The 18,999-nt window shown below is 41.0% G+C and overlaps 1 protein-coding gene across 4 annotated transcripts in view; it reads right to left on the minus strand.

Annotated features, from left to right (window-relative positions):
• The window catches only part of MYH15 (myosin heavy chain 15), a 152,066-nt gene that overhangs the window by 40,971 nt on the left and 92,096 nt on the right, over positions 1–18,999 (minus strand). For all 4 annotated transcript variants that reach the window (XM_060404248.1, XM_060404253.1, XM_060404256.1 and 1 more), the window contains 2 exons: positions 17,600–17,989; positions 7,217–7,343 (listed from right to left, as the gene is read on the minus strand). In XM_060404248.1, the coding sequence (XP_060260231.1) occupies positions 7,217–7,343; positions 17,600–17,989 (517 nt within the window). The remainder of the gene's footprint in view (positions 1–7,216; positions 7,344–17,599; positions 17,990–18,999) is intronic.

The following is an 18,999-nucleotide window of genomic DNA, read 5'->3' on the forward strand; positions in this document are numbered from 1 at the left end:
CTATTAGGATGCAGGAGGGCAGGATCTGGCAGAACTTTCCCCAGGGGCAGAAGCACTTGTGGTCACATTTTTATTCATTTATTTATTAACTCTTCTGCCACCTAGCTGGCCCAGAGCTGGTGGGCACCATTTCTGTTACTTTCAATCAACCTGGCTAACAGGGTATACTTCCACCCCAACATTCCCCTGAGGATCAGCATACCCCTCAAAAGCCACTCCATGACTGCCCCACCAAACAGGCGGCATGAGCTGCACCAATGCCCTGCCAAAGTGGATCTTACACCAAATGACCTGGTGGGACATCTTGGCCAGCATCAGCACTCCTTTCAAAGGAGCTCCCACTTGGGGGTTAGCTCCATCCACAGCACATCTACAGCAGTCACAACCAAGCGATGTAGCCAGCCAGGCCTGGTACCAGCTCTCCCAACTAGTGTGCCCACAGCAGTTGTGGCCCAACCACAATAAGAAAATGAACACAGCCCAAAGAGGGAAAACCTCAGTAACAAGTGGCTCTGGTGACCATGGGAATTGTGCCACTAAGCCCCACAGAAACCTTCCACATAAGGTCACTCTTTCAAGACTGGGATATGGAGCTGATCTACCTAATACATAGAAGCAAACACATAGAGTTAGGCAAAGTGAGGAGAAAAAGGAATACTTTCTAAATGAAAGAACAAAACAAAACTCCAGAAAAAGAACTAAATAAAATGGAGCTAAGCAATATGTAAGAAAATAATTCAAAGTAATACTCATAAAGATACTTACTAAACTCAGGAGAAGACTGAATGAACTCAGCGTGAGAACTTCAACAAAAATATAAAAAAGAACCAATCAGAACCAAAGATTATAATAACTGATATGAAAGTACACACTAAGAGAATCAACAACAGATTAAAAGATGCAGAACAGATCAGCAGTCTGGAAGATGAGGAACTGGAAATCATCCAATGAGAACAGGAAAAAAGAAATAAGAATTTTTAACAGAGATTAGTTTAAGGGACCTCTGGGACATCAGGCATACTACCATTAGCATTAGAGAGGTCCCAGAAGGAGAAGTGGAGAAGGCAATGGCACCCCACTCCAGTACTCTTGCCTGGAAAATCCCATGGATGGAGGAGCCTGGTGGGCTGCAGTCCATGGGGTCCCTACGAGTCTGACACGACTGAGTGACTTCACTTTCACTTTTCACTTTCATGCATTGGAGAAGGAAATGGCAACCCACTCCAGCATTCTTGCCTGGAGAATCCCAGGGATGGGGGAGCCTGGTGAGCTGCCATCTATGGGGTCGCACGGAGTCAGACACGACTGAAGCGACTTAGCAGCAGTAGCAGCAGAAGGAGGAGAGAGAGACAGAAAACATCATAAATATCATCTATGACAAAACTATAGTTAACCTGATACTCAATGGTCAGACCTCTCAAAGATCAGAATCAAGACAAGGAGGTCTGTTTTTGCCACTTTTAGTCAACACAGTACTAGAAGTCCTAGCCACAGCAATTACAAAGAAAAAGGGTTTAAAGACATCTAAATAGGAAAGGGCGGAAAAAACTCACTATTTGCAGATAATATGATACTATACATAGAAAACCCTAAAGCCTCCATCAAAAAACTATCAGATCTAATAAATGAATTCAATAAAGTTGCAAAATGCAAAATCAATATACAGAATCAGATACATTTCTGTACACTAATAACAAACTATCAGGAAAAGAAATGAAGAAAACAATTTCATTTACAATTACATCAACAAGTATAAAATACCTAGGATTAAATGTAACCAAGAGGTTAAAAGACCTGTTCTTGGAAGACTAAGAAATTGAGGAAAGAAATTAAAGATACAAGTAAATGGAAAGATCCTCTATGTTCATAGACTGGAAGAATTAATATCATTAAAAAATATTACTACTGAAAGAAATCTACAGATTCAATGTAACCCTTATCAAAAATGTTCTCAAAACTAGAACAGATAACCCTAAAATTTGTATAGAACCACAGAAGTCCCAGAAAAGCCAAAGCAATCATGAGAAAGAAGAACAAAGCTGGAGGTATCACACAACCTGATTTCAAACTATACTACAAAGTTATAGCAATGAAAACTATGATATTGGCGTAAAAAATAGACACATAGATCAATGGAATGTAATGGAATACTACTCAGCCATGAAAAATGAAATTGTGTCATTAGCATTAACATGGATGAACCTAGAGGGTATAATGTTATCAGACACGGAGACACAAAGACAAATAACATATTATTTCACTTACATGTGGAATCTTAAAAAAAAAAAAGAACAAACAAAACAATATAGAAACAGACTCACAGACACAGAGAACAAACTGGTAGCTGCCAGAGGGGGAGGGGATGGAGGAGTTAAGTGAAATAGGTTAAGGGGATTAAGAGGTATGAACTTCTTATTTTAGTTATAAAATATGGGGCTATGATGTATAACATAAGGGTTACAGTCAATGGTATTGAAATAATCTTGTATGTTAACAGATGGTTATTAGGCTTATTGTGTTGATCAATTTGTAATACAGAGAAATGCTGAATCACTATATTATATACCTGAAACTAATACTATACACAATAAAAAAAAGGGGGGGGGAGGGGAGTCTTCAAGAATTGAGAGCCATCAAGCTCATTATGGCATACACATGTTTTCCAAAATCTAATTTTTACCTAAAAGCTCCACTTTTATTATTGGCAACAAATATTATCAGTAGTTTTCCTTAGAGTGACAGGCTCACTTTGTTCATTTTTGCAAAAATATCTGCCAAATATCTAAGACTGAATAAGCATAGTTTGTCAAATATTCTTTCAAGTAAATACGACTCTTCCTGAAAAATTGCTAGTTTAGCTCAGAACTTAAACAATCACACATCCTACTTTAGTATGAAACAGAAGTGCTTTATGCACACTTTCTGTTTTGTTACACAGAATATTAAAAAGATTATACTTGAGGTTCATATATAATTAATTTTTACTGTTTCATTAAGACATTCTTAAGTAAAACTGACTCTTTTTTAAACTTTTGAGTATATACCAGCAAAAACAATGATTAATACTACAGCATGGTGCTACTGCCTTGGTTTATGATAAGGCTCCAGCAGTTTTAATCATCATTGCTTTTGCACCATCTAGAACAGCAGCAAAAGAACTGAAAGAGCAAACAGCATCTTAGTATTGCATGAAAGCGCTCTAACCTCTCACTTAGTTCCCCTGAAAGAGGCTTGATGATTGCTGGGGTTCCATGGACCAAACTTTAAGAAACTCTAGGTCACACACCATATTTAAAAGTATTCTGAGGAAATGGCAATCCATTAAGGGACTGAGACTAACATAACACATATTTTACAGAACTAGGATCCACTTAACATGGCTTAACTGATCACATCTACTATTGGTCTCCTTTGAAAGCAGACTATAATCAGTGGACAGGACAGGGCATGAGAAAGAAACTTTGGTAACAGCAGCTAAAAAGAAAAAAGCAGCAAAAATCTGGACCATCGTCCTAGTGAGAGGAGGGGAGGTTTGGATAGGTATATACTTAAAATTTAATCTGTACACGAGCTAAAAGGTAAAGCCGAGAATAAAGGACATAAAATGCCCTGCATCCTAAGCAGAATTATCATCTCAGATCCAATTTCATTTCACTTACCCACCAATTTCCTCATCAAAAAAGTGAATAGAAAATTAATACCAATAAGTAGAGGGAGGTAGGTAATGCCTATCAAACAAATTGTACATAGCACTTCCTTCAGAGCAGACATATAGTTATTCTGCAGCTTAGCCTCCAGACTGCACGGTCCCCACACAGACTATATCCTAAATGGCACCAAGATCAAATTAGGGGTTTTGTATTGAGGCCAGGTGTCACACACCCTGTCATCAGCATGAGAAGAGTCCTACTTAGTGTCGCTGCTAGAATGTAAAACACTTTCCTCTTTTGGAGTTCCAAATCGGTAGTTTGGATGGCATCATCAACTCAATGGGCATGAGTTTGAGCAAACTCCAGGAGATAGTGAAGGACAGGGACGCCTGGCGTGCTGCAGTCCATGGGGTCGCAAAGAGTCTGACATGATTGAGCAACTTAACAACAACCAGATTTAGCATCTAGAAACAGAGGTGTCCACAGGCAAAATGATAAATGGTCTTCATCTGGAAGGATAGATGGCCTTCACTGTCCTTTTAAAGTGAGTGCCTCTGGGTATCAAGAACACATTGTTTATTTTCACTGGCCTAGGAAGTCTATCTCTGGGAATATATTACTAAAAATCATTCTAATTACAGACAAACAGCTAGCCACATGCTGTTCACAGCAGACAAGCCAGTTACAGGGCAAGATGAAGTAACCATTGTCCATCTAACTGATGGATGAGAGACACTCATAATGACTATACAAGATACAAAAAAGCTCATGATGAATTGAAAAAGAAAACAGATTGACATCATGTAAAAGATAGAGGGGGAAAACCTCATTAATAGTGGTTGATGGTTAAGAATAAGCCATGGAACATTGTTCTAATTTTAACTGGTTGAATGTTTGTGGATCCTCAACAAATGGCAGGCATTGCTCTCAATGACTAACATATCAGTGAACATAATAAAGGCCCCTGCCCTCATGTAGCTTACACTGTGGCAGATGGAGACAAGACAAACTTATTTATTATGTCAAGCATGTAGTTTCTTTGAGGGTATTAAATTCTATCAAAAAAGAAGCACATGGAGAAAACTGGTTGAGAGTACTCAAATGTCACCTTCTCAACAAGGCCTATCCTGACTTCCCCCAGATCTATTTGATTAACTCTCATCTTTAAGTTTTTTATTGATGAGTAGGGTACTCTAGGCAGAAAAAATAGTCAGGGCAAGACACTAGGGTGGGAGTATGCCTGGTATTTTCAAAACATAGCAAAGAGGTCAAAAGAGAGTAGGTTCATACTATCCAAGGCATCTACAGATTCAATGCAATCCCTATCAAATTACCAATGGCATTTTCCTCAGAACCAGAACAAAAAGTTTTAAGATTTGTATGGAAACACCAAAGACTCTGAGTAGCCAAAAGAATCTTGAGAAAGAAGAAGAGGGCTGGAGGGATCATGTTCTTTGACTTAAGGCTATACTATATAAGTTGTGTCTGACTCTTTGCGACCCCATGGACTATAGCCCGCCAGGCTCCTCTGCCCGTGGAACTGTCCAGGCAAGAATACTGGAGTGCATTGCCATTTCTTCCTCCAGGGAATCTTCCCAACACAGGCATCAAACCCAGATTTCCCAAATTGTAGGGAGATTCTTTATTGTCTGAGCCACAAGGGAAGCCCCATATATATATTTTGCTGAGTCACATCAGTTGTGTCCGACTCTGTGTGACCCCATAGACGGCAGCCCACCAGGCTCCTCCGTCCCTGGGATTCTCCAGTCAAGAACACTGGAGTGGGTTGCCATTTCCTTCTCCAATGCATGAAAGTGAAAAGTGAAAGTGAAGTCGCTCAGTCGTGTCCGACCCCATGGGCTGCAGCCTACCAGGCTCCTCTGTCCATGGGATTTTCCAGGCAAGAGTACTGGAGTGGGGTGCCATCACCTTCTCCGCATATATATATTACTTGGCCATAAAAAAAGAATGAAATAATGCCACTTTAAGCAACTTGGATGGATATAGAGATACTCATGTATGGACGTGAGAGTTGAACCATAAAGAAGGCTGAGTACCGAAGAATTGATGCTTTTGAACTGTGATGTTGGAGAAGACTCTTGAGAGTCCCTTGGACTGCAAGGAGATCAAACCAGTCAATCCTAAAGGAAATCAGTCTGGAATATTCATTGGAAGGACTGATGCTGAAGCTGAATCTCCAATATTTTGGCTACCTGCTGTGAAGAGGTGACTCATTAGAAAAGACCTGATACTGGGAAAGGTGAAGGCAGGAGGAGAAGGGGACGACAGAGGATGAGAGGATTGGATGGCATCACCAACTTAATGGACATGAGTTTGAGCAAGCTCCAGGAGATGGTGAAGGACAGGGAAGCCTGGCATGCAGGAGTCCATGGAGTCACAAAGAGTCGGACACAACTGAGCAACTGAACAACAACAACAACAAAAGCAACAAGGATGGATATAGAGATTATCATATTAAGTGAAGTAAGTCAGACAGAAAAAGACAAATATCATATCAGTTCAGTTCATTTCAGTTCAGTCGCTCAGTCGTGTCTGACTCTTTGCGACCCCATGAACTGCAGCACACCAGGCCTCCCTGTCCATCACCAACTCCCAGAGTTGACTCAAACTCATGTCCATCGAGTCAGTGATGCCATTCAGCCATCTCATCCTCTGTTGTCCCCTTCTCCTCCTGCCCCCAATACCTCCCAGCATCAGGGTCTTTTCCAATGAGTCAACTCTTCACATGAGGTGGCCAAAGTATTGGAGTTTCAGCTTTAGCATCAGTCCTTCCAAAGAACACCCAGGACTGATCATATGATACCACTTATATGTGGAATCTAAAAAGAAAAATGATACAAATGAACTTATTTACAAACCAGAAATAGACTCATAGACAGAAAACAAACTTGTGGTTACCAAAGGGGAGAGCAGGGATCAAAGAAGGACATAAATTCAGAGTTTGGGATTAATATATACACACTACTGCATATAAAATAGGTAATCAAAGACCTGCTATATAGCATAGGGAACTATACTCAATATCTTGTAATAACCTTTCATGCAAAAGAATCTGAAAAAGGAATATATACACATATACATATATGTAATTGAATCACTTTGCTGTACACTTGAAATCAATACATTATAAATTAACTATTCTTCAATTTTTTAAAAATATAAATATAAAAAATAGGTGTGGGCTCATCATTGAAAATTAGGGGAAATGCCTATTTCAATGAGGTGGACATGATAAAGCAGCATGTCTTATAGACTGTGCGGATAGTCTCTACCATTCTTGGATCATGAAAGCTATTCCAGTCAACTGCATATTGCTTTTCCCCTTCATGGAAGAGAGTTGGGCAAGGCCTTTCAAGGTGGCACAGAGGTGATCCTTCCCAAACAAGAGCATGTTTTGGAAAATATAACATCAAGGGCCTCACCACGCCCCTCGAATTTTCAAATTCCCACCCAGACTCAGTGATTGGTTCATCATTTCAGTGGTTTCTCCACCGTTCTTCTGGGCTTGAGACTTGTAAGTGAAGCAACTCTGAAAGTTTCCTTACCATTCTCACTCCGTAGCTTGGTCTTCTGCGCTGTCACGTCATTTGCTAATTGAGTCACTTCATCCAGTTTTGCATTTGCTTCTTTCAAGCGTTCCTCATACAGACTACAGAGCTTCTCAGCATTAGCCTACAAGTTGAGAAGGGGAGGTTGGACATGGTTCATAGAGAACCTGCTGAATTAGCTGCATAAGGAAGGAAGGGAGGGGTGGTTCCTAGGATCCTTGCGCTCTCCTCTGCCCTGAAAGTCACAGCTAGCATTGGAAAACCATACCTTCTAATTTTAAACAGCACGATACACTCAGAGTCTGGGCCCCTAAGGGGCCCAAACTTTTCAAATTATAGGTATTAATGGAAAAACAAGTCTCTGGTATTGGGGAATGTCTCTTAGAATTCTTTGCTTTTCAGAAGAAGGAAATGTGTCAAACACTGATGAAGTACATAATTACTTCCTGACATTATATATTTAACCATCTTTCCTTTCTTCTAGACTATAAGCTTCATGAGGATAGAGATTCCATCTGATCACAGATTATACCCCCTATGTCTAGAATAGTATCTAACACATACTAGGAGATCAATAAACAAGAGGGTAGTTCAGAGGGATGAGAAAGAAAGGATGGGAAGGATGGAGGAGGAAGGAAGGAAGTCCAGAGGGTTGACCAAGAAGGATAGGAGAAAGCAGATGAATCTGAGATACAGTAGCGTAATAACAGAAGTTTGAACTGAGAAAACGGGACCCTCCCAATCACTAAGGTTGTAGGCTCATGATTACCCTGTTGGGTTATCATTTCAATCCCAAACTCCAACTTCTCAGAATTGGTTGTTCATGTTTAAAGAAAATGATATGCTAAGTGACCTATCCACTTTTACCTGGCTTAAGTAACCAATCTAATCATCAAATTTTTGCCACACTGAAAACTAATGCCAATGACTTTGAAATTCAATATTTTCAGGACCAAGAGCTTCCAAATGTAAGATGGTGCTGGCCCCTTTACATAGCTGTAATTTTCATTCTTATCATTAATATGGTCGGAAATCATAAAGCGACACTGGCGGGACTTCACAGTTCTATGGATTTTACATTACTGGTTTTGTGTTTCGTTCTTTATGTGTATTAACTCTCAGTCCATATGAGACTTTCGTCTCTATAAAGAAATAGTGCTATGGAAAAAGGAGGGGAGATGTAGGGGAAGGGATAGCAAGAGAGAAGAAGGAGAGATGAGGAGATTACTTTGACAAAGAAAAGATCACATCAGTGGCATTTCAAGAAAATGGTGAAAACTGTGAAATCTGGTGGTAAACCTGATAGTCTTCAATGTTAAACTAATTTTTATGATATAGCAATGGCCAAGGAAGAGAAACATCTCCAGGATGATGCCAGGTTTGGTCCTTTGGGAAACTTCTGAGTCAGCAAAGACTTTGGAGCTCTCCAGCTGGAGCCTGTGCTGTGATGAAGATTGTTCTTTGTAAACTTACTCTATTTTATAGTTAGAAATGACTATTCTAACTTTTTTTATGGAAGACTCCTAAATTACATCTTATATCCCCAAGGCCAAATACAGTGCTTGACACAAAATAGGAAACTCAAATTACTACAAACTTTAGTGAGAGGTTGGCAAACAGACCCACTAAAGTTTACTTAGAGGTCACATTCAAGCTTTCCCTATAAACCTCAACCCCCAAATTGTTTTTTTTTAACTGGGTTGGTATATTATCCACTGATTAGCAAACAAGGGAAGAGGCCATTTGGAGGCTGACAAGAAATATCAGTAATTTTACTCACAGATATTGCACATCCATGTGCAATATCTGGTGGTGGATATGATACTAGACCTGGCAGAGACTCAATCAGCTTTCTGTACATCACAAAGGTTAGAACAATGATGTTCAATGCCAGGCACACTCAACTACCCACAATCTCCACTCATCACCAGAAGCTATAGAAACAACACAGGCAACAATTTCTAAATAGTCTGTAATTTCAAATATTTTGATTGTTGAATATGTTTGCTTTACTACTTCTGAAAGTAATCTGACAGTCAAAGTTGGCACACTCATTTTCCTCACAGTATTCCTCAGGAACTCAGATTGCCTCTGTTTTATAAATGAGGAAATGGTCAGAGAGGCTAAATACCTGGCCCAAATTTACACAGCTAGTATGTCTTGGGTTTAGGATTTGAACTGGTGCAAGAAAAGAAAAAGTCAGACACTAGATTCCTAAGCATCTGTTATATGAAGTAATAACAAAGGAAATGTTAAGGATTAATTGACTTAACATTCTAGTTGATTGAAATTGTCATGAATCCTGTGTGAAATTGGACTCCAGATCCAACTGATGGATTCTGGAAGAAACTGAATAAAAATATGACTATGTGAGCCATTTTTGTTTTATGTTCTCTCCAATAATAAATGACCCGTGAATTAGATCAGGAGGAAGACAGCCAGATGTGAGAAATGCCACTTCTGCTTATGACCAGGAGTGTGCTCTACTGCACACCTGCTTGCTGAGGGTGAAAGAACACAGATCTCCATAAGACAGCTTAGTCAGTGTTGGGGGAATGGCAAGCAAAGGAGCCAGAGAATCCCCTGGTTTCAAGACAAGCCTGTGTGATTAAGCCCTGCATGGCCCTGCACAGCTGCAGAGTAGGCAGCTACTGGGCAGGCATAAGACATTCGCCCTCAGGCACAGCCATGGTAGTTACCCATGGGCACTAACATTGGTATTGTGTTTTCAGTCGAAAAAGTGTTTTCATAAGCAGGATCTGCAAAGGCAATGTGATTGTTTATCTAAAAGTGGCCTGGACAGGGGCATGCCATTCAAACGGTGGTACCCTCAGAAGTACTTCAAGTTTCAGCCTAAAATAGACACTAAATTTGATACCAAGAAGGAAGGGGTTAATGGAATAACGCATATTTATTCTGAAGCTGGTTCTTAAAATGACACATAAAAATGCTGCCTCCTAGAAATTCAGGAACCAATGGGAATTCAAAATAATCAAGATAATTGTGAGATTGCCTATAACTTCTAAATTGCCCTGGGCCTCTCTGTCAGCCTAATATGCTTTTGAAAATGCTTCGGTTTCCACTGTACCACTGAGTATTGGCATTTCTGGCATTATAATTCAGGAAAAGATGAAGTAAACAATTCAAGATAAAGTTCAGCAAAATGTATATGCCTATGAGAGTGAACAGAATCAATTTATCCCACCAAGAAATATGTAAGGCAGCAACAGAATGCCATCACCCACAGAAATACACAGGATTAGGGGTTGAGGCCCATCTCCGCCATATAATTTTTGTGACCCTGGACAAATGATTAAATCTATGAGCCACAGAAATCCCAAGAGGCATATGTAGGAAACTGATGCTAGTAACTGAGTGTACAGATTATGGAAAGCACTTAGTCAACATGAGTAAAAGAAGACCTAGTTTCTGCCTTAGAGATGTCTTCTACTGAAGCAAACTGAAAAGATTACAATGCAGCAATACAAAGGGGATGGCAAAAGGGCTACAAGAATTCAGAAAAGAATTCAGGTAAAAATTTCAATAAGGGAAGTTGAACTTGAGCACTCCAGACAGACAGTTTAGTTTGGAAAAGGCATATTGGTGGGAAAATGGATATTTGATGGAAGGCAGGCATTCTAGCATGGCTGAAGTAGAGGGAGTAGGGAGTCTAGGAAACAAAGCTCTAGAATCTAAAACTGGCGGGAGGAGTAGAGTCAGATCATGGGCTGCAGGGTACCTTAAAGGGCAGAAGTGTGGATTTCACTCTGAAGCAAGGACATGATTCCACAGAGCCATGCATCTCTCAAAATATTCATATGGGCACTATTTTTAAAAGATTGGGGAAAAAAAGATAATTTAGAAAACACTGCAATAATCCAGTTAACAGATAATGAAATTTTTACATATGAGTGGGGATGGAATGAAAAATTACAAGACAGTACAAAATTGACCTTCTGTAAGCATTGATTGGAAAGCCAAGAACAGAGAGGAAACAAACAAACAGTTCTAGGCTGAGAGTCTGGGTGATGGAAGAAACAGGGTGCTGGTGGCAAAAATATTCACAGGAATTATATGTCAGCTTCAGGAGAGGCAAGTCTGGCTTTAGACATGCTACTTTGAGGAAAGAGAGACATTACTGATCTTTGCAAGAACCAATAAAGAAACTACTTTTGAGATGTGTGCTTAGTCACTCAGTCATGTCCGACTCTTTGCAGCCTCATGGACTGTAGCCCACCAGGCTCCTCTATCCAGGGGATTCTCCAGGCAAGAATACTGGAGTGGGTTGCCATGCCCTTCACCAGAGGATCTTCCTGACCCAGGGATGGAATCCAGGTCTCCTGCATTGCAGGCAGTTCTTTACTGTCTGAGCTACCAGGGAAGCCCAATCAGGGGAAATAAAAGACATTGCAGGAGTTAAAGGAGAGAGGAGGTAGTGAGATATACACTGACTTGTGGGAGCTAGTTTCCAAACAAGGCACACCAATGAGCCACACTCTCTAGTATCCACACCCATGTGCAGACCCTATCCTATGACTCATCACTCTTGGGAGTTATACAGAATCACTCCACCATATTGCAAGCCAACCTCACAAAAGTCTTTGCAGTTTCTGGTCTCTTGGAATACTTGCCTTTAATGCCCTGAATTACCGTGTAAGAAGTCTAACTCCCCAGTGACTACCACGCTGTGAGGAAAGTCAAGCTAGCTTACATGGAGAGGTCACAAGGAAAGAGACATTTCCAAACAGCCCTCAGCTGTCTAGCAAGCCCAGCCCAAGAGCCAGACAGGCGAGTGAATAAACCTTCAGATGACTTGAGTCTCAACCACCATCTGCGCTGAGCCTGTCAAGCCCCAGAACCAAGAGAGAAAATGATAAATTATTGTTTTAACTTCAAGGTTTTGAGGGTGATTTGCTACATATCAATAGATAAATAGAACATTACTCTTTGGTCAAGGAGTCAGATTAAGACAGACATAGACAGGTTTTGCTTTTCTCTCAAAATACTACCCCTAATATGGAAAAGTCTGTTTTTATTTTTTTAATAGAGAATGATGGTTATGTGGAAGAATATTTTATTCTTTGGAGCAAGAATGAAAGAAACGGCTGAGTGAATATCTTATATATCTTATAAGGTGAAGAGAGAAGTTATAATAAATGGTCTTAATCTTATCAGTTAAGTGTTAACAAATTAGTAAAAGGATGGATTCAGGAAGGCAGGGTTGGAGTTTGAGGAAACATTTTTGTTTCTCTTTTAAAATAAAACAAGTTAGAAGAATAAGAACTTCTGAGCAGCAATGAAATTCCAGAGGAAGCTGGTAAGTATAAAATTAATACATAATTAGTATGGATTTATGGTGAATCTATCAATGCTCTTATGATTTTATGACTGCTACTCAAACATATAGCAACAGAAGAGTTCCTGAGGATGAATGAGAGGCAAAGAGTAAGGTCTTCTAGTGCTCACTTGGACTGATAAAGGAAGATAAAGCCTACAAGGGCAAGGAGTGAGAATGTTTTCATTGCTGAGTTGAAGACAGAATCCAAACAAAATGCAGCATACAGGAGAGACAGAGGAAGAGAGGTCCGAAGTCCTCACTAGATTTATATTTTATGATAATTGAAGGTGTGATGGCAGGGACAGTGGAGAGGAAAAAAGAGAAGGAAAAGCAGGGTAGTTGTGCTTCTTTCTAATTGATGTGCTATTTAAAGGAAATTAATACTAAACATTTCAGGAGTCACTCGGTATCTCTGAAGAAATTGTACATTTCTATGGTTGCCGTCCTTAAAGATCAAGCTTTATTGTTGGTTTGTCTTCCCAGATGACTACAGATTCTGCTCACAGGAAGAATCTGGCACCAGTTATTTGCTCTGCATGACCTCAATCAAGGCTCCTCTCAGCTGCCAGCAGGTAAGGAGGTTCTTACCTGTGATCTGATACTAGTCATTTGAGATGAGAGCTGGCAGAGTAGAGATTAATGGGCTCGGTGAAGAAAGAACAGGTGAAAATTCTCCTAGTGTTGGCTTATTAAAGAGATGCCAGAGGACACAAAGGAGAAAAAGTTCTTAACTTCCCCCAAAGCTGTTTGTACCACCATTTGTTCGGATGGATTTAAATTCCTGAGCCCCGCTTGGAGTGCTCCCAACTCAAAGCCATCCTTCAAGAGAGAAACACCACTGATGAATCTATTTGCAAAGCAGGAATAGAGATGAAGACATAGAGAACAGACTTGTAGACAGTCACAGGGAGGGAACGGAGAGGGTGGGATGAACTGAGAGAGCAGCACTGACATATACACTACAGTGTGTAAAACAGATGGTTAGTGGGAAGCCGCTGTATGGCTCAGGGAGTTTAGCTCAGTGCTCTGTGACAACCAGGAGGAGCGAGATGGGGTGGGAGGCGGAGGCACAAGAGGGAGGGGACGTATGTGTACTTATAGCTGATGCTGGTTATTGCACCGCAGAGGCTAATACAACATTGTCAAGCAACTATCCTCCAATCGAAAAAAGAGAGACACACGCACACCATGCACAAGTTAGTGGCATCCCTTGTCCAGCCTACCTACTGTGTCATCACCAGAAAGACCCACAAGGAACACAGACTGGAATTCCAATAAGGTCAGAAACCATTGTCAGGCTACCTTCAGGGGATGGTCATGGGACTTTAGCAATGCCTGAGCTTAGACCTGATCTAGAGAGGAGCTGCCCCACGCCCGAGGTCAGAGGTGGCGGCCTAGAGGAGCTACTCCATGCTTGAGGTCAGGGCTGCAGCCGAGAGGAGCTACCACACACCCGAGGTCAGGGGAGGCAGTCGAGAGGAACAATGCCACATCCAAGGAGCGGCGGCTGTGCGGGCAAAGGAGGGCCGAGAGGAGCTACTCCACGTTCAAGGTCAGGAGACGTGGCCGTGAGGAGATACCCCTCATCCAAGGTAAGGAGCAGCGGCTGTGCTTTGCTGGAGCAGCCTTGAAGAGATACCCCACGTCCAAGGTAAGAGAAACCCAAGTAAGATGGTAGGTGTTGCAAGAGGGCATCAGAGGGCAGACACACTGAAACCATAATCACAGAAAACTAGCCAATCTGATCACATGGGCTGCAGCCTTGTCTAACTCAATGAAACTAAGCCATGCCCTGTGGAGCCACCCAAGATGGGCGGGTCATGGTGGAGAGGTCTGACACAATGTGGTCCACTGGAGAAGGGAATGGCAAACCACTTCAATATTCTTGCCTTGAGAACCCCATGAACAGTATGAAGAGACAAACTGATAGGATACTGACAGGGGAACTCCCTGGGTCGGTAGGTGCCCAATATGCTACTGGAGATCAGTGGAGAAATACCTCCAGAAAGAATGAAGGGATGGAGCTAAATAAAAACAATACCCAGTTGTGGATGTGATGGGTGATAGAAGTAAGCTCCGATGCTGTAAAGAACAATATTGCATAGGAAGCTGGAATGTCAGGTCCATGAATCAAGGTAAATTGGAAGCGGTCAAACAGGAGATGGCAAGAGTGAAAGTCGACATTCTAGGAATCAGTGAACTAAAATGGACTGGAATGGGTGAATTTAACTCAGATGACCATTATATCTACTATTGTGGGCAGGAATCCATTGGAAGAAATGGAGTAGCCATCATGGTCAACAAGAGAGTCCGAAATGCAGTACTTGGATGCAATCTCAAAAATGACAGAATGATCTCTGTTCATTTCCAAGGCAAACCATTCAATATCACAGTAATCCAAGTCTATGCCCCAACCAGTAACACTGAAGAAGCTGAAGTTGAAGACCTACAAGACCTTTTAGAACTAACACCCAAAAAGATGTCCTTTTCATTATAGGGGACTAGAATGCAAAAGTAGAAAGTCAAGAAACACCTGGAGTAACAGGCAAATTTGGGCTTGGAGTACAGAATGAAGTAGGGCAAATGCTAATAGAGTTTTGCCAAGAGAATGCACTGGTCATAGCAAACACCCTCTTCCAACAACACAAGAGACAACTCTACACATGGACATCACCAGATGGTCAACACCGAAATCAGATTGATTATATTCTTTGCAGCCAAAGATGGAGAAACTCTATACAGTCAGCAAAAACAAGACTGGGGGCTTACTGTGGCTCAGATCATGAACTCCTTATTGCCAGATTCAGACTTAAATTGAAGAAAGTGGGGAAAACCACTAGACTATTCAAGTATGACCTAAATCAAATCCCTTATGATTATACAGTGGAAGTGAGAAATAGATTTAAGGGACTAGATCTGATAGACAGACTGTCTGATGAACTATGGATGGAGGTTCGTGACATTGTGCAGGAGACAGGGATCAAGACCATCCCCATGGAAAAGAAATGTAAAAAAGCAAAATGGCTGTCTGAGGAGGCCTTACAAATAGCTGTGAGAAGAAGAGAAGTGAAAAGCAAAGGAGAAAAGGAAAGATATACCCATTTGAATGCAGAGTTCCAAAGAATAGCAAGGAAAGATAAGAAAGCCTTCCTCAGTGATCAATGCAAAGAAATAGAGGAAATCAACAGAATGGGAAAGACTAGAGATCTCTTCAAGAAAATTAAAGATCCCAGGGAACATTTCATGCAAAGATGGGCTCGAGAAAGGACAGAAATGGTAGGGACCTAACAGAAGCGGAAGATATTAAGAAGAGGTGGCAAGAATACACAGAAGAACTGTACAAAAAAGAGCTTCACGACCCAGATAATCATGATGGTGTGATCACTCAGACATCTTGGAATGTGAAGTCAAGTGGGCCTAGAAAGCATCACTGTGAACAAAGCTAGTGGAGGGGATGGAATTCCAGTTGAGGTATTTCAAATCCTGAAAGATGATGCTGTGAAAGTGCTGCACTCAATATGCCCCCAAATTTGGAAAATGCAGCAGTGGCCACAGGACTGGAAAAGGTCAGTGTTCATTCCAATCCCAAGGAAAGGCAATGCCAAAGAATGCTCAAACTACCACACAATTGCACTCATTGCACACACTAGTAAAATAATGCTCAAAATTCTCTAAGCCAGGCTTCAGCAATACGTGAACCGTGAACTTCCAGATGGTCAAGCTGGTTTTAGAAAAGGCAGAGGAACCAGAGATCAAATTACCAACATTCGCTGGATCATGGAAAAGCAAGGGAGTTCCAGAAAAAAAAAAACATCTATTTCTGCTTTATTGACTATGCCGAAGTCTTTGATTGTGTGGATCACAACAAACTGTGGAAAATTCTGAAAGAGATGGGAATACCAGACCATCTGACCTGCCTCTTGGGAAACCTATATGCAGGTCAGGAAGCAACAGTTAGAACTGGACATGGAACAACAGATTGGTACCAAATAGGAAAAGGAGTACATCAAGGCTATATATTGTCACCCTGCTTATTTAACTTATATGCAGAGTACATCATGAGAAATGCTGGGCTGGAAGAAGCACAAGATGGAACCAAGACTGCCAGGAGAAATATCAATAATCTCAGATATGCAGATGACACCACCCTTATGGCAGAAAGTGAAGAAGAACTGAAAACCCTTTGATGAAAGTGAAAGAGGAGAGTGAAAAAGCTGGCTTAAAGCTCAACATTTAGAAAACTAAGATCATGGCATCTCATCCCATCACTTCATGGGAAATAGATGGGGAAACAGTGGAAACAGTGTCAGACTTTATTTTGGGTGGCTCCAAAATCACTGCAGATGGTGACTGCAGCCATGAAATTAAAAGACGCTTACTCCTTAGAAGGAAAGTTATGACCAACCTACATGGCATATTCAAAAGCAGAGAGATCACTTTGCCAACAAAGGTCTGTCTAGTCAAGGCTATGATTTTTCCAGTGGTCATGCATGGATGTGAGAGTTGGACTGTGAAGAAAGCTGAGTGCCGAAGAATTGATGCTTTTGAAATGTGGTGTTGTAGAAGACTCTTGAGAATCCCTTGGACTGCAAGCAGATCCAACCAGTCCATCCTAAAGGAGATCAGTCCTGGGTGTTCTTTGGAAGGACTGATGCTGAAGCTGAAACTCCAATACTTTGGCCACCTCGTGTGAAGAGTTGACTCATTGGAAAAGACCCTGATGCTGGGAGGGATTGGGGGCAGGAGGAGATGGGGACGACAGAGGATGAGATGGCTGAATGGCATCACCAACTCAATGGAGATGAGTTTGAGTAAACTTGGGAGTTGGTGATGGGCAGGGAGGCCTGGCGTGCTGTGATTCATGGGTCAAATAGAGTCAGACACGACTGAGCGGCTAAACTAAACTGAGCCAATCTGAAGATGTCTAGCTTCCTTTAGCAGCTACTTTGAGTCACCAGTTTACTTTAACTTTCTCTCCCCTCCTGTCCTCTGCTTACTTCCGTGTCCTAAATCCTCAAGGAGGGCTTGTAAATATTCTTTACCTTAGCTCTGGTCATCTGTTCAACTTGGGTCAGGAGATCGTTCACTTCCAGCTGCAGGTCACTCTTGTCTTTTTCCAGTGTCTGCTTGACCTGTTGTAAATTTTCTACCTGGCTCTCCAGCTCAGCCAGGCTATCTGCGTGTCTCTTCTTCAAAGAGGCAGAGGTTGCCTCAAAGTGCAGTGTGGCCTCTTCCAGGTCTCGGCGGAGCCTCTGGAATTTTGTTTCTTGTTTCTTAGTTATCTCCAGCTGAGCCGAACTGACACCTCCTGCCTCCTCCAGCCTCTCATTCATGTCTTCCAGCTCTCGGATGAGGTTAGCTCTCTCCCTCTCTACCTTGGCTCGAGTGGTCCTTTCAGCTTCCAATTCTTCTTTCAAAAGTTGTATCTGAGTCTATAGCAGCAAATAACTTTAACTTTCACTAAGCACTTACAGCATATTTTATATTCAAGAGCTCTACTGTATTTTTTTTTTCACAACTAAGCAAAACAACATAACACTTTTGGTTCTCGTTTATAGCTAAAGAAGACAGAATACAGAGAAATTAAGTAATTTGCTCCAAAGCAGTACCGAGACCAGAATTAAAATTCGTAATTCCTCCCAATTTCCCAGACCATGGTGATGAGCAACCTCATTAGATTATATACATGAAGAGGACATTTTAATAAAAAGCACTTTGCAAAGGACTAGAAAACATCTTTCATATTACAAGGAAACACTTTAAGGAAAGCTTATAAAAAATAACTTGATGAATTTTATATACAATACCTCATTTATCTGAAATTTATTTATCTGAAAACCTGAACTATTGCCAACTTGGGCAAAAATCTCATCAACAGATTAAATACCCCTGAGTTCAAGCAGCTAACTCGTAAGAAACAACATCAATTTAATTTTATACAAATTCTGACAAACTTGGTTACTTGTCTCTTAGTCTGAAGGTGATTTCAAGTAGCAGGAAAGTTGAAGTAACAAATTAAAATTGGTGGAGGAATGGGATTATTAATTGGGGTAGTAACCTGATATTATTAGAAGCAGAATTACAAGACAAAGAAGCAGTGATAGGAATTCTCAAGAGCGCAAAAGTCTTTTGGTGTAAGGGCAAAGAGCTTTACAAATCTTGGTAGCATCATTGTGGGACAGCACAGTAAAACTGATGATGGTCATTAACATCACCTTAAACAACTGGGCATAGGTTAGGGCAGAAGGAAAAAGGAATGACATATTTTAGAATATACTTTTCTTTCCATTAAGTAAGAGTATGATTGCTAAGAGGAAGGTAATTTTTAGACCGAACCAAATAAATAAGGCTATCTAATCTGGATGAATTGTGACAGAGGTGCTAAAAAATTTATGATTTCCACACCCAACTAATCATGATCCCCTTACAATTAGTTATCTTG

Source organism: Ovis aries, chromosome 1, assembly GCF_016772045.2.
Source record: "Ovis aries strain OAR_USU_Benz2616 breed Rambouillet chromosome 1, ARS-UI_Ramb_v3.0, whole genome shotgun sequence".
Lineage (NCBI taxonomy): Eukaryota > Metazoa > Chordata > Mammalia > Artiodactyla > Bovidae > Ovis > Ovis aries.